The sequence below is a fragment of the Cuculus canorus genome, chromosome 2 (genome assembly GCF_017976375.1).
Source record: "Cuculus canorus isolate bCucCan1 chromosome 2, bCucCan1.pri, whole genome shotgun sequence".
Lineage (NCBI taxonomy): Eukaryota > Metazoa > Chordata > Aves > Cuculiformes > Cuculidae > Cuculus > Cuculus canorus.
The window spans coordinates 51120962-51137848 of record NC_071402.1 but is presented as its reverse complement, the minus strand read 5'-3'; the positions used below and the strand labels follow the sequence as shown (position 1 = coordinate 51137848).

At 41.5% G+C, this 16887-nt stretch overlaps 1 protein-coding gene across 1 annotated transcript; it reads right to left on the bottom strand.

The window, feature by feature from the left end:
- Positions 1-4798: 4798 nt before the first annotated feature.
- TYMS (thymidylate synthetase) lies at positions 4799-14951 on the bottom strand. Its single transcript, XM_009565148.2, has 7 exons — positions 14579-14951; positions 13122-13195; positions 11752-11926; positions 9772-9873; positions 8362-8537; positions 6864-6935; positions 4799-5953 (listed from the first exon to the last, which is right to left on the bottom strand). The coding sequence occupies exons 1-7, from the start codon at positions 14736-14738 to the stop codon at positions 5816-5818; spliced, it is 897 nt and encodes a 298-aa protein (XP_009563443.2). The 5' UTR covers positions 14739-14951; the 3' UTR covers positions 4799-5815.
- Positions 14952-16887: the final 1936 nt, after the last annotated feature.

Here is a 16887-nt window from a genome sequence, read left to right as displayed (position 1 = left end):
GCTTTAGGAGGAATTTGTCTGGTACACAGGCAGCTATTTTACGAGATTGAAACCTTTCCTTTCCGCCAGGGAAGTTCTTTGCTAGCATTAGTAGTAAGTCACCAACATCAGCTGTCTTTAAATACTTTTCAAATGAAATATTTTCAGTCAGTCCAAAGAACAAATTCCCAAATATACCAGTAATAGTAAGGTGTTGATACCTTTTAGAATACTGGTCTCCCACCTAAAGTAAATTGGATTTTATTGCACCCGTCTTTTTGCTGTGTCTTGACACCAAATCTACAGAGCCAAACAATGTGAATTAACAAATTCTTTGTTCTCTGTGGCAACTGGAGACAACAGCGACTGCATTAGCATAGGTTCTCTGCTGCCAGTTTCCTATGCCAAGCTCTGCTAACAACATATTTCATTGTGCTTTTTGCTTTCAGCTGTTGTCTTCCAGTAGATAGGACACTTAGTTTGGGAGGGAGGTGTTTTATAATGAACATGTATTAGGATGGGTTTGAATTACCCATTGGTGTAGCCTTGCTTTACAAAGTAAAGGCTAGTCCTGAACACTGGCTTTAATTGATGGTCTATGTAACCTTTTTCTTCTTTTCACTGTAATGTCTGAGAACCACATAAGCATTTAATGTATTTATCCACAGAATTCTCCTATGAATAAGAGGAGTACTATTACACATACTACAAACATGAGATATTAATGTGAGGGCTGAAGTGACTGAACAACTTAGCCAAGCTCCAGACAGGAAATCTGTAACACTGCTAGAAATTGAATCCTGACTCTGGTCCAAGCGTATCTTGTCTACAAGGCCGTCTCTCATCTGGTTGGACTGGTTTTCAGAAAAAGGAATGATTTCTGACAGTAGAATCACTGTTATATTCATGTTAGTTGTCTCAGGATGGAAATAGATGCTCTTTCACATAGGCAAGGATGTCCCAAAGCTGTGCAGTGCTGAGCGTACTTAAGTGGGGCTGAGACAGTCCATTCCCAAGTGTAGGACAAGTCCCTGCCTGGGGACACGGTTGGGTAACCAGAGGAGGGTGAGTTGGCTCCCAAAAGAGACTAAATCCTGGAAAGACTTTGAGGTAGTTTGTGAGGTAATTATCTGGAGGAGCTGCCTGATCAGTTCATGTGAGCATTGCATAATGGTTTAGCTACAAACTCAGCTGCCTTTTCATAGGTTAAGCCCTTGTCCTGGAATGGAAAAGCCATTCTTACTTCGCAGTTTCACTTCACTTTCACTCATGCAGTTCAACATTCAATTAAGGGGCAGTGATTTCCAAAGTCATTCCAGTATGTCTACGCTCTTTGGCACACAGTGAATTTTCAATGTACCTTAGTTCATCATGTCAGGTGTAGTGGTCTTAACGTTACAAGTATAAGCTGATTATTTTTAATACTGGAAACATCCTTGAACTTCACTTCATCCCAGTTTTCATGTGATCTCTCCTTTAAATTGAGTAATTAAAGTAATTTGGATTTACTGAGATATACAGGAAGGACACCATACAAATGTTTTTGTATGAGTTGCCAGCAGCTCTTGTAATATGTTAGCTTGGGAGACTTGAGGTCTTAACTATTTTTTCCCATTACACTGCCACAATAGAGTGATATTTAAGCAGCTTCTACAAACTAAGGCCTTGAGTTACCTCCAAATTGACAGCTGCAGGCTGGGAAGTGTGAATGAAAATTTGTCTGTGCTGCTGATGGCCAAAAAGTCCCAGTGTAAGGCTCTGAAAAGTGCAGCAGCAATGAGAAAGTCTTTCTCTCCCTACTGCCCAAGCTAGTTTGATTAATTTCTTCAGCTGTTGCGTTTGTGATTTCTGAGCGTAAGCTTGCATGTAATTTCCTTTGTTTCATGTCAGCCTGTAGAGCCACACCAAAGGGCTTTTGATGTCTTGGTATTGGGCACTGTCTTTCTCTAGTACAAACTTGGGTGTCCCTGTGAATTACTCAAACGCTTGGTAATATTTGATGATACCCCAGTATCTGAAAGCCTTGAAAGCAATTAATTTTACAAAATACTCAAGTAGCAACTGACTATAGTGATCATTCTTTTTTTCCTTAAAAAAGACGTTGCTACTTGGTGGTCACAGCATGCGTTTGCCTCGTTACCCTACAAGCCCACGTACCTATGGGCTACAAAGGGAAGTTAGAAGTGTGGGTTAAACTTCAAGCAGGTGAAAGTGAACAGTTTGTGGTTTTGATTAAGGTACTTGAAACCTGGACTGTATTTCGTATTCAGATGCTTCACAGATGCCACTTGCTAAGGTGGCAAACTCACCACATCAGGCTAATAACGGTTTGATGACTGATAGGTAGGTATTTGTCTCAGAATTCATAGAATCATAGAATCATTAAAGTTGGAAAAGACTTCTAAGATCATCCAGCCCAGCCTTCAGCCGAACACCACTGTGCCTATTAAACCATGTCCCAAAGTGCTGTGTCTACATGTTTTTTGAACTACTCCATAGATGGACACTCCACCACTTCCCTGGGCAGCCTCTTCTAACTCTTCACCACTCTTTCAGTAAAAAATTTTTTTTCTAATATCCAAACTAAACCTTGTCTGGTGCAATGTGAGACCATTTATTCTATTCCTATCACGTTTCTTGGGAGAAGAGACCAACACCCACCTCACTACACCCTCTTTTCATGTAGTTGTAGAGGGTAATAAGGTCTTCCCTCAGCCTCTTCTTCTCCAAACAATCCCAGTTCCCTCAGCTGTTCCTCATAAGACTTGTGCTCAGAACACTCAGAAACAGCTCTTTCTTTTCATATTCCTCATCTACCGTGGCCAGATAAATAATATTCTTTCTGATATTACAGCACAGCAAATTTTGCAGTATTCCATAACACATCAGAAATAATGTGGGTTATGAAATCTTATCTGAGAAGGTAGAAGAACATAAAGGGAGTTGGTATTTGAGCAAAATGATAACAAATTGCTGTCTCCAAGATGATCAAATTGCCATTGGAAAGCAGGGACCTGATAAAAGGATGCACTCAGAGAAGGAATGACACAAGAGAGGAAGCTCTTCAAGGCCAAATCATGAGGCAGAGCGAGTATAGCAGTCAGCAGGGCAAGTGGCGAGGACTCAGAAATGCTGTGGATATGCAGAGCTGGTAAGGAACTGACTTCCAATGCCCCCTGTACCGTTCTCTAAGCCATCTTTAAGCTGGGAAGTGCAAGGGACAGGGAGATGCTGAGACAGCTTACTCATACACAAGCCCAGGAATGTCCCCTTCTCTGATCAGGCCTATGGGTTCCTTTTATAGCTTCCCAAACAGATCTAACAACGTCCCATATTTTGTCTAAGACTGCACTGAATATAGCCTACAGTCATACTAGTCATAATCATCTTTGCAGCAGCGAACAGCCTTCATATTCTGCAAATCAAAATTCCTTGAGTACCTCCTGTTTAAGTCCATATATTCAAATTCTTTGAATAGTCATGTTTTGCTTGAAATCATAAAAGTCATTCTATTAACTTAAAATGGTATTTTCACTTTTATTCACATTAAAGACTGCCATATGAAGTCTGCTTTTTACCTTTCTGATCTTTTGAGTAGCATAGACATTCTTGGACTTCAGGATAGAAGCCTCCTTTCAACAACTGCTGTCAACAGTAAGTTGTGCTGAGAAAGTGGAACAGTGAAGTTGTAGCTAACTCCTATACTGAAAAGCAGTAATTCTTCTAGAGCTACATACATCGGTCTGTTAAAGCATGCTGTGTATGTTCACAACCTGATGTGAGAACAAAACATCTGCGATATTTCATAAAGGTAAAACTTAAAAGGGTTTTAAAAATCTTCCTTATGATGGAACTAACTCCTTTTTATTTTATGAAAGGAAGTAAATGATTCCCACTACAAATTCTTCTCCTAGCTGGCTATTCCTGTACTGGTTAACTTCACTGAGGCCGCTAATTCCCACTAGTCAGGCCCTGAGGCCAACATTCTGTTTCGCAGCCTCTCTGACTACACTTGCTAAAATGCCCTGCAGATTCCACCTCATCTGACCTGTTACATAAAGTGGTTTCCAGCAAAAGGAACTGAACTTGCTAAGTGTAGCAAACTGTTAAATGAATTTGCAACTTAAACTATTTTCCTGTGTGTTAGAAGGCTGTAAATATGCTCAAGGACTTTTAACTTTTAAAAGTATGCACACGGTAAGAAGTGGACAACCTAAAGCTGGGAGGTATATTAATGCAGATGACGGCTAGAATATCTGAACTAGGTTACTTTAAATTATAAAACCAGTACAGCTAGTTTGCTACCCAAATGCCATGTCTTCATTGTTGTCTGAATGTCTAAAAAATCTGGAAAATATGCAGATATACCACTAAAATGGAAGAATACTCTGCAAGAAATGATCGGTTTTTGGAGCGAGAAGTTTGGCAGAAGCTCCTTTCAAGCCAAAAGGAGCATTGACGATTTAGCCCTGTAAGACTTTAGCTGAGAAGCAGACTCCTCAAACTTATTTTTTGAGAACAGGACAAGGTTTAGTTTGAAGATCAGTGATCGGTATAATGAAGATCAGTATGAGATTTGCAAATAACTTTGATGCAAAATGCTCTTCTGAAAGTTGCAATTAGTTGGTTTAAAATAGATGCAAGTCTGCTTATGCAGGCCCCTGAATGAAATCAAAGCCCATTGTTTATGAAATTCTTAGATTTATCTCAAATTGTACAATTTTACAATGATATTTACCATTGTTTACTGACTCAAAAAAATCATCAATACATAGTAATTATTATTTGAAATATATTTCTCCATGTGTTTAAATACTTTTTGAATATGCCATGTCTGAATAGTAACTGTAGATCTGTATACAACTGAATTCTTGAAGAGGAATTTTGTAAGGACTGAAGCTACTGCAGAACTTGCAAGGATAAGGAGAGATGAAAGCTGAAATCTGCTAATCAATAAGCTCCAATCGTTTAAACACTGCCTCTAAATTTTACTCTTCTATCTCTGTCTTTTAGTGCTCCAGGCTGCAAAATTAGTCTCTATGTCTATGGGATCTGGTTTTAAATGGTCACAAATAGATTGTTACTAGTACGATCTGGTAAACTCTGTTTAACTATGTCTCTCTTCGATTTATATCAGATTCATGGGGGGGCTGGGGAATAAAACAAATGCTGATACAGAGATGTTATGCAAAGATTACACCTCAGACAAGGTTCCATTAAGAACTTTTGTCTTCTTGCTGTTTCATATATCAAGACCATAAGAAGTGTGATTTTGTTTTTCCTTGCTAGATCTTACTTCCAGGATCCTAAAGTAAAACAGAATTTACCCTTGCTTTGCAACTCTTACTTATTACTAACTATAAACAAACACAATAAAATTAAATATACATCGTCCCTTCCAAAAAGATTTTTTTAAAAAAAAACTTTATTAAATATAATACTCTTTAGAACATATTTAAAGACTTCTACAACCTCAAAGGAATTCTCCAACTTATATAAAAGTTCTTATTTTCAGTACTACATAAAGCATGTAAGGAAGTGCTACTCACAGATAGTAACTGAACAGAAGTGGCCACTGGTAACTGAAAAAACGTGGAAAACTGTCTCACTAACAACTTAAAACTGGGTCAACATCTGCATAGGACAGCTGGAATAAATAATCATCTGTTCTGTACAACTAGAGTTTAGTACTGAAAGCAGCACTGGTCTACTACTGTTTGTTTTTCAATAACAAAATATTTATCTCTTGAAGTACATAAAACCCCCATAACTTTTAAGTACAGAGAAAGCTAAATAGCTAAGGTAACATTTCCAGATTAAGAGCTCATTCATAGCATTAAACAGCCATCTCCATTTTAATAGGTGGATGAGGATTATAACCTTCAATCTGAAAGTCTTCTGCCTTGAAGTCACTGATGTCTTCAACCTTACGAAGAATTTTGAGTTTGGGGAAAGGTCTTGGCTCTCTCTGAAGCTGAAAAAAAAAAGCAAGCTTCTGTATTAAGCTAATACTTGAAGGCAGAGATTTTGTGTTATAAACTAGACCTCATTAATCTCATTTCAGAGTACACTGTGTAGAGTTTCCCTCCTTGAAAAGACTTATACTCAAAAAGAAAGAAAGAAAGAAAGAAATTATAATCCAGTCGGTGCAATCTAATTTAGTATTTTGATACAGAGCAGCAGCTTATTTTGAAGAGGATTCGGTGATCATCTGAATGCTCTGCAAGCTTCTTTAGCTTGAGAGCAATTCTGGTGGTTACAAATTAGATTTCTTCCAGAAGAAACTAAATTGGAAATTCTGACCCAGAGGTGCATCAAATATCCTGCTGTTTCTCAGAGCAACATTCGGGTTCAAACTAATAACTAATTTTCTGGGTGGTTTTGAACCATACAAATAATGAGGACATTCAGTCCAAACCAACTCTAATGAAATAAAATTCTGATTTGCTCCTACTGAACAAATTGCCTCCTGAAGTAAACATAGCCTTAATCAACCAAATGGTAATATTGATTAACTCTGTGAATTGATAGCTTTTCCTTTTCTGACAGACTACAAAGACATTTTATTTTGCGTATATCTATACTAGGTGGAATGGTTTTCTAATGTTTTGGAGTGATGAAGTTAAAAGTAGTGGTACAGATTCTGGATCTTTAACTTGGTTCTTGACTAGTAAACTGATATACATTTCAGTCATGTTTGTATTGTATTTCTGTTTGCAACTCGAGTTGAACAGAGATTCAGGTACTACAATTATTAAATTAGAAATGAGAAGAAAAGCCACACAAATTAATGCTTGCAGAATTATATTTATATCATGGTAACTTTGTATTGGGTAAACATTGCGGAAGATAAAACAATACAAGAATACAGAATAACTACTTACTTGAACTTTTAGAGGTTCCACATGATTCAGATATATGTGAGCGTCTCCTAATGTGTGTACGAACTCTCCAGGCTGAAGAGAAAGGAGGATACATGAGGTTTTCAAACATCGGGATTTCAAAAAAATCAAAACATCACGATGCTTACAGTATTGATTCTTAGCATCTTACACCTAGTGTAGAATCAGAGCTTCTGTACTGGATTATCAAGACATCCTTGCAAACTTTGAAGGACACTCTCTTCCCAGACTAAAACATAATTAATGGAAACTATAACGACATTTCCACTGCCTTACAAAAAAAATTATCTTTTAAATCCTGCTAGGATAATAGCTTCAGTAAACGAATGGAGCACTACTAATCTGCTCACCAAGATGGAAACAGATGCGGCAATGACATCCAGCTTTTCCTCTCAGATTATATTAAGTAGGACTTGCCAAAATTCATTTCAAACTAGTTGCCTTAGCCACTACTAAACAATATAGTCAGTGGCAGCGGAGGTGTCGGTCATAGGCTAAACCCCAAAGCATTTATCGAGCATACAGATGTGTTTTTGCAAGCATGCAAGTTCTGTGACTTAGCAGCCCCTCAGTAATCTAATTTAACTTAGGTTAAGTTTCATTGGCTATTTTACTGGCCTCTGAACAATGTAGATCAGCCCTTGGACATATCATGCCAAAAACTCATCAAAGCTGTGAGAGGAAGTGGCTGAGAGGGAACAGCTGCTTTATAGACATAATGTTAAACTTTATTTTTTCTAGTACCTTGGCCTAAAAGCACATCCACAATTACTGAGAAGTCCGATTCTTCCTTACTTCTCTATTTTAAGTTCCCCTTCATGTTGCTGGTAGCAGGAGGATCAGGCCCAAATGGCCCTGCTAGTATAATTTTTCACATGCTTTGAAGAAAAGGGGGTTTCGCTCAAATAAGGTTGCAGCGCATTTAAATTATTCTGCCAAATTACAAAATACAGCTCCAGAGTCAGGGCAGTAGCTATTTGAACACATACTACCACTCTACATAATCATCTGCAGTAAGAAATGGAAAAAAATACCCAACTGAAATTATACATGGAAGTTAGGCTGGAAGAACATCCAAATTGGAACCTTGACAGCAACCACTGAGCTACTGTTCACTTCCAATAAAAAACACATGCTACAAAATTTAATCACTTGTATATTATTATTCCATCAGGACAAGTGCTCAGTTCAGATTTCTAAAAAGTAGACTAGTGGAACAGGTCAGTTTTGACAGGTTCAGTTAAAAGGACCGGGAGGATCTTCTGTCTGTTTGACCTGAATTTGAGAACTCTTACATTGCTCATCCTAACTGCCCATACAGGCCAGAAACAATTCACATTAAATTCACAGGGCCCTTCTTACACATAGTTCAGTGATATTTTGAACAGGATGTTCATTCCAGCTTTTCATGGACATGACATGAAGAGCCTTATCTTTTAGACTCTCACACAATATTAAGTAAAATGATTAAGTAGCCTACCTTTAGCCCTGTGACATGGGCTATCATGTATGTGAGCAGTGAATAGCTGGCAATATTGAAAGGCACTCCTAGTCCCATATCTCCAGACCTCTGGTAGAGTTGGCAAGACAATTCACCATTTAGGACATAGAATTGGCAAAGAGCATGGCACGGAGGCAAAGCCATCAGAGAAATATCTACGGATTGCAGTACAGAAAAGAGGGGAAAAAAATTGTGACGGCATTAAAACAGCATTATCATAAATGCATTATAATTGCATTTATAACACTTTTATTTCAAGCCTCAACAACTAGATGTTTAAGACCGAATAAGACGTAATATCTGAACAAGCATTTAATGAGACACAGTAGAGAGCGAAAATCCAACTGCACTATCATTCTGTTGCTTTTTCACTTGTTTAAAAGCACCTGCTGCCTAAGCAATTAAGTCTGGGTCATGACAAGCTGTCTCCTGGGTTGTATGACCAGAAAAGTCATAAACAGGTATTCCACAGAACAGATTTATACCATAATGCTGCACAGCAGTTTAGTTTTACTCATTCTGGTGACACAGTTGATTTCCCTAAAGGAAGACATTAAAGGTAAAATTAAGTATGTACCCTAAAGCAACTTCCAACTGCTCCATCTTACTCTCCTCCCATTGCAACATGCTTTTGCTGCTCGTTGAGTTATAAAAGTAATGATCAATACAAGGATAATAATCAGAAAACAAAAGATCTTTTCAGTGTTTATCTACACTTAAAAACGCAGATAGCACATTTACAGCTAGGTAAGGAAAACTTTAACCAGGTACCTCCTGATATCCAAGAATGTTTAAGCTTGAAAATAACAGCAACAGCATGTGGCATCCGCCTTCAGAGACACGAGTGGAAAACACTGGGTGATTTTTTGTTTTCTTGTGGACAAATTATTGCTACTGAAGCTAAAAGTAGCCCTACAGAGTGAATGGACATCTAAACAATCTGTGTTCAAAGAGGTGACTACAACACAGGTAATATTTTTGTTCTCAAGTTTTAAGTTCTTTTGGCAAGTTTACAATTTATTACGTGGCTAAAAACCAGACACACTGCTTTGGTATATTCTTTCTTGGTTTCTGTTTTTTAGCCTTTTTAAAATAAGAACTATTGTCTTTGAACAGCGACTGTATGTCAAAGACACTGGTAGCCAGGTATAGCCCTCACTTTAACCTGGAGAAAAAAACATTGAAGTAATGGCTCAAAATTTTTGAGGTGTAAACATGGGAATTAAGTAAAAGAACAACCTCTGGTTATTTTTAATGCATTCCTAGTAGTTTTATAAAGAATAAGCAAGGATACCAAATGGAACTAACGTTGACACAGGATTAGAAAATAATTTAGCATACAGCAAGATAACGTACAACTACATTCACTTAAAGTCTGCTGTTTGATACCTTTGGGATTCCAAGCACACATAATGATTCTTCTGTCATCTGGATTGGTTTTGATCATTTCAATCACATTCTGCAGCTGATCAACTCCTTGATTGGAGTAATCTGTAGAAAGATACCAAAAAAGATCTAAGCCAGATAGATTCAAGTCATAATATTTTTTTGAAGATCCCCCTGAAGAGCAAGGCCCAAAGAACAACCTCTGAAGACTTATATTATAACTTTAAAAGTGATTTAATTCATCAGTTGGCACCCTCTAGGTGTAGGCTGTTCATAGCCTTCCTTAGGGTGCTCTAAGGCTTACAGAATTCTCATGATGGTATTTTCATGTCCCTGCATCTCTTTCATGTACTTTGAGTACTTTCAGCACCCACTGAAACAGGATTATTCTATTTATAACACTTTATTCCAAGTCTTAACAACTAGACATTTTTTTAAGAGGTCTAATACTAAGAGGTCTGAATAAACACTACATCCCAAGAAAACAAAAGCTGCAATACAAAAAAATTAATTGGATAAAGTATGTTACTTTATAATTCATGATGACTTGTTACCTAAATAGGACAAAAGCCGTACCGGAATGTGTAAGACATTACCATCTAGTCATCCATGGTATTTAAATTATTTGCTCATCGTACTTCTGGATTAAGATGCCTTTCTAGATGTTAAATTTGCATGCTACAGTGCTCCCTCTTAAAAAAACCCAATAAAGTTATGCCCAGACCAGCAACACGGGGTGCCAGCATTCTTTGCATGCTCAAAAGGAGAAAGGTTTTTGACAGATGAATAAACACATCCATCTAGCACTCACAAGGTCATGTACAAAAATTAGACTTCCATAGCACCCAGTGCCAGAAGGGAGTTTCAGTTGTGTATAGCACAGGATATTACATTTCACCCAAGGATGCTCACAGGGTGATTTTTAGGCTTAGTATCAGTTACATAAGAAATTCACTGCAATTAACTGAACATCAGAATGGGTTCCAGAATAAAAGAGTCATTAGTTGTTACTCAGTGTTCTGACTCATGCCAGTGAGTAACTAATTTTTCCTAATAACTCTTACTGAAAAGCGACACCAAAATATGGTTACAGAGAGACCCAAGCTGGCAAACAATGTGGTAATATATAAAGGTAGTAATACATAATTAGCACTTCAGGGAATTTGTCTGCCAGCAAGACTGTGCCAGAACCCTTTTGAAACGGTTGTGTTAGTTCCTGAAGCTAATTACCTATCCATTAGTAATGCAAGTTAAGAAAATCTATCAGTAATGAAACCTATGGGAATTCATCTTGCTCACTTTTTTCAAATTATGTTATGCCTCAGACCTCTTAAGTTCAGGAATGCTAAAACACTTTACTAAGTTCTCGGATATCCCAGTTCACAATTCACGTTACTTGTGTTAGCATAAAATCGTATTCTGCCAGCAGTCAAAATGTCAATTCTACATCCAATGTCCATAACTACTGTGAAATTTGAGACTGTATTGATAGAAAAACAATAGGAAAAAATATAATTAGCCACTTTGTTATTCTGAGTTAAAATTAACTCAATTAAAGACAGAGAGACTATCTTTTTCTGAGTCTTTTTTTTTTTTGATGGCAGTCCTCTAAATGTTTTGTACCTCCTCATCTTCAGTGACTTAGAAAAGAGCCACCAAGACACTTTAGAGTAAGATTAATGAACCAGTTCCACTGAAAATAATACTGACAGGTATCACATCTCTTCATAACTTGTTACAGGTATTCTGTCCAAGGCATCATCAGCTGTGTCTACATCCTACCTTGTTTCAGCTGCAGAATGGAAAAATCTTTCTCTTACACAGTCTCCAATGAATGTAGTGCAGTAACTGGGGATGATGTAGTGCATCATTTCTTGCCAGTACAACTGTATCATGGAAATCAGGACCCTGCATTGGTGTTCTAGAAGTGAGGTGTCACAGTCATCTCACTAAGCAATCAAGACGGTATTTGCATATGATTACCTGTATGCATGTCTTTGTATTCTGCTCCAAAATGCCTCCACTGGAAACCATAAACTGGTCCCAAATCCCCCTCCTCTCTGGTGCTGAAACCCTGCTTATCCAGGAACTCACGTGATCCATTAGCATCCCAAATCTTCACACCCTTTGCAGAGAGTTCTTTGGCATTTGTAGAACCCTACAGAACACAGGAATTAAGAAGTCTACTTCCTAATCCCAACAAGTGGACATGACTTGAAACGGCTGTCTTAAGCTTTGCTACTGTACAGTATCTCTCCTGTTATAATACATGAACAGCCTGATTAATGTAGTTTCTAGAACAGAATAAAACTTAGGAGCAACACAGTACAATGAAGTTTGCAGTGCCATGCTGCTGTTACTTAACTCGGGATTCTCCTAACTCTGTGAATGCACACAGAGTACAGTCTCAATGTCAACTGTGGCATATCATTCCATATACACATTTGAAGAGAGCAAGACTTTACAGATGGAGAAAAGTAGACAAACAAAAAAATTACAGCCTAGGCACTGACTTTGCCAAGTCACCTGTAATGAGCTTTAGGTCTTAAAAATCCTTTTGTTAAAAGTCACAAAAAGACCCACAAAAATCTCACTGATTTCTGCAATGTGTCCAAATCAGCACACTCAAAAACCCAACATAGAAAGTGTCCTATATTGGGGAGTGTCTAGTCTTTTATTCTTGAAAAAAAAAAAAATATTATACTTCAAAAAATTCAATCTATATTTAAGTCTTGCTATATATCAAATGGTTAGGTAGATTTTCCCATAACTGCACAATTCCCCAACATATAAAGGAAGAATTACATTGTAAGGTATTACCTACAGCTGAATTTCAACAGTCTAACTACAGCTATTACCTCTATTAAATCTCATGCTTTTGCTACTAAAAAGCCTAGTGATACATCAGTCTTACTTCACCTGTGGTTCCGCACTGCTTAATTCAAGCTATCTCAATATTAAAAAGCAGATAATTAAATTGCCTACAGTCTACTTCATATTATTACTTCTTATTCAAACACTGATAAAAGAGACTGTACTAGGCTTTATAACTGTGAGGTACAGTCTAATCGGCGAAAGCCCTCACTATTTCAGACTATTTCCCTTAAAAAGAAACAGAAGAAAAACTCTTCTGTTTGTTAACAAAGCAATAGTCCCCACTAAATTGCATAGTGTCCTGAGAATAAGAGCATCCCAGGTGTAGTAAAAATATTAGGTGATTGCACTTCTGCTGTTCTCTTATACAAACAGAAGCATTTGCAGTTACTCCGAACTCTTTAACCCTTCCCACACTAGGTCATTCAGTTCATATCACTCTCAAGTACACGACCCACAGAAATAACCAAATACTGAACCTTGATGAACCACAGCAGCTCCTCCAGCACACCTTTCCAGAATACCCTCTTCGTAGTTAGTAGTGGAAACTGGTCTGAAAAAGAGTTCAAGAGTATAAGAGGTGACCAGCAATTTATCAGAGTGACCTGACTTAGGTTTTTCCCCACATATAGGGTAACGCCACCATCTGACATTCAGAGCTCAGGATATGAAGCAAGAAGTTGCTAAAGGATATCACAGAATTACAGAATGGGTTGGAGGGGTTCTTAAAGGTCACACAGTTCCAACCCTCCTGCCATGGGCAGGGACACCTCCCAATAGATCAAGTTGCTCAAAGCCTCATCCAACCAGGCCTTGAACACCACCAGAGATGGAGTATCCATGACTTCTCCAGGCAATCTGTGCTACTTTCACAAGAAAAAGTTTCTTCCTAATACCTATTCTAAATCTACGCTCTTTCAGCTTTAAACCATTACCCCTCGGCCTATCCCTGCACTCCCTGATAAAGAGCCCCTCCTCAGCCCCCTTTAAGTACTGGAAGGCTGCTATGAAGTCTTCCAGGAGCCTTCTCTTCTCCAGGCTGAACAATCCCAACTCTCTCAGCCTGTCCTCGTATGGGAGGTGCTCCAGCCCTCTGATCAACTTTGTGACCCTCCTCTGGACTTGCTCCAACATATCCAAGTCCTTCCTGTGCTGACGTGTAATACTCACATGCAGATAAAGGAAGACAAGAACCTGACTTTTATTTTCCTGGACAGAGTGGCAGGATGCATTATGCACGGGGACCTGGACAAACTCTGCCACAGGGATTCTGCAGTGCAGCGTATGGACAAATGTGTATGCAGTCTTGAAGCAAAGCAGAGGCTTAAGAAAAAATTCTTGGCAAACCTATTTCACAAAACCACCCTTCTTTCTACCAGGGAATGGTAGGAAAAATCAGGACAGGCTATCTCAAGACAGAGCACCACTGCTATGAGGACAGGCTGAGAGTTGCAGTTGTTCAACCTGGAGAAGACTCCAGGGAGACCTTATAGCGACCTTCCAGTACCTGAAGGGACTACAGGAAAGCTGAGGAGGGACTGTTTACAAGGGTATGGAGCGATAAGATGAGGGGGAATAGCTGTAAATTGGAAGGGGGAAGACTTAGATTAGACGTTAGGAAGAAATACTTCACCACGAGGGCTGTGAGGCACTGGCACAGGTTGCTCAGGAAAGCTGTGGATGCCCCATCCCTGGAGGCATCCAAGGCCAAGTTGGATGGGGCCTTGTGCGACCTGATCCAGTGGGAGGTGTCCCATAGCACGGGGTTTGGAACTGAATGATCTTTAAGGTCCCTTTCCAGTCCAAGCCATTCTCTCGCTCCAAGATCTTATCCGCGTGCTCACCAGGTGACAGCCAGGGAGAGGGGGGGGGGGTCCCCACCGCCTCCACACGCCCCTGGAGTCCCTTCCCCACCTCCACCCCCGGTGGTCCCGACCTCTGAGGCTGTAGCGCGCCTGCATGCCGAACACGGAGACGGTGCCTGTGCCGGTGCGGTCCTCCTTGCGGTGCCCGCGCTGCAGGATGTGCTGCACCTGCCGCAGGTACTGCAGCTCGCCGTGCTCCGCACCGCCCGGCAGCTCCCCCTCGCCGGGCATCTCCGCCGTCGCCTCCGCCGCCCCTCCGAGCGCGCCAAAGCCTGGCCTTTCCCGCCAAGCCCCGGCCTTTCCCGCCAAGCAGCGCTGAGGGGCGGGCGAAACGGGACTCCAGCGTCTCCTTCCCGCCCCGGGACCCTTAGAACCACCTCCTCCCCTCTATCTCCGCCCCGGGATGCTGGGAGCTTCCTCCTCGTCTCTTTCTCCGCGCCGGGGCGCTGGGAGTCTCCTCCTCCCCTCTATCTCCGCCCCGGGATGCCGGGAGTCTCCTCCTCCCCTCTCTCCCCGCCCCGAGATGCTGGGAGCCACCGCCTCCTCGCTCCGGTACCCTCGGAGCCGCCTTCTCCCCTCTCTCCCCACCCCAGGACCCACGACGCCACCGCCTTCTCCCCGCCCCGGGATCCTGGAAGCTGCCTCCTCCCTTCTCGTCCGGGCACCCTCGGCGCCGCGTTCTCCCCGCCCCAGGTCGCTCCGTACTGCATCCTCCCCGCTCTCCCCGGGTCCCCGAATGGCGGCTCCTCCCCGCCGCGGGACCCTCGGTGCCGCCTTCTCGCGGTCATGGGGTGCGAGGGGATGCGGGGGGTGGGCAGCGGCTGCAGCCCCGCGGGAGCCGGGGAGGCTCCGAGTCCCCCCGCGGCTGTCGGAGCAGTGCGACCCCAGCGGGGCAGAGACTGACCTGAAGGGGTCGGCGGGGCATAAGAAAGCCCCGCGGTGGGGCAGGTGGCCAGTGCCCGTTCCTGTGCCGTCCACGCAAACATGCTGGGAATCCGCCACAGCCACCCTGGCGGAGGGCTGGCTGGAGCTGCTAACCCGAATGTGTGCTCCAGACTCTACTGGTTTTACCTCGTTCTGCCTCAAGTGCAAAGTAGCTACTCAAGTGTAGGGTGCTATAAAGGGCTGCTGGCATCTGTCACCCTCCTGCCTCACTCTGCAGCCTGAAGCATCCCGTTTGGGAGCTGAACAAGGCTGAAGCCTTCAGCTGGGTCTGGCAGCCCACACGTGTCTGGAGAATCATAGACTGGTTTGGGCTCAAAGGGACCTTCCAAGATCATCCAGTTCCAACCCCCCCCCTGCCATGGGCAGGGACACCTTTCACTGAATCAGTTCACACAAAGCCCCATCCAACCTGGCCTTGAACACCTCCAGGGATGGAGCAACCACACCTGCTTTGGGCAGCCTGTGCCAGTGCCTCACTACCCTCACAGAAAAAAAAATCTTCATAATATCTAATCTAAATGTCTCCTCTTTCCACTTGAAACCATTACCCCTCGGCCTATCTCAGCGTTCCCTGGTAAAGAGCCTGTCCCCAGCTTTCCTGTAGCCTCCTGTAAGGAAAGCTGTCTTCCAGGAGCCTTCTCTTCCCCAGGGTGAATACCCCAACTATCTCATCCTGTCCTCACAGGGGAGGTGCTCCAGCCCTCTGATCGTCTTCATGGCTCTCCTCTGGACTTGCTGCAGCCAGGATATCCCAGTGCTGGCCTCCCTTGCCTTCAGTGTGGTGCTCCTGCAGCCCCGTGCTCCATGCACCAGCTCGCCTTCCCTGTTGCATCAGTGCTACACCAACAGGTGCTTCTAAACTGAGATCCTTTTATGCCATGACTTGTTAGCTGCGTCCTGCTCCCTGTTTTATTTACACATGGGCTTCCTCGCTAAGGGTAGTACTTGGCACTTGCTTTTATTCTCATCTTCTTGTTCTCAGCTTCTCTCTCCCGTTTCTCAGCATCATTTTGCACCGTGACCCATGCCTTCCACGCTGACTGCAACCACTCCCGGCATGGTGTCCTCAGAACTTTCTAGGTATCCTCAGAACTTTCTAGGTATCCTCTCTTTATTAGTTAAGCTGTTTCGTCTCTCAATATTTCTTTGTTAGTATATCCTAGAAGTCAAGGATTATGGAAGAGTCACTTATCTCTCAGATGAAGCTCAACTTTCTGACAACTGGTGTGATTACAGGAGTTATGACTGCTTATCTCTCACATTTAGAAGGCTGTAATACAAGCATATACAATGGAGGTTGAATGGAACACAGAACTGTGGATTAGAAAATGGTAGTTTTCCTTACAGCAGACAGGAAAACATCTCTTTCCCACTAAATAAAATAATGAAATGGCCTTTTTCTTGCATAAATGTGTATGCTTACTTGCACATAAAA

Coding starts and splice junctions, on each gene's coding strand:
- TYMS (XM_009565148.2), bottom strand. CDS start 14,738: ATGCCCGGCGAGGGGGAGCTGCCGGGCGGTGCGGAGCACGGCGAGCTG. Junction 6,936..8,361: donor CCCATGTCACAGGGCTAAAG/GTAGGCTACTTA, acceptor CTTTCTCTTCAG/CCTGGAGAGTTCGTACACAC. Junction 5,954..6,863: donor TGGAACCTCTAAAAGTTCAA/GTAAGTAGTTAT, acceptor TTTTTTTTTCAG/CTTCAGAGAGAGCCAAGACC.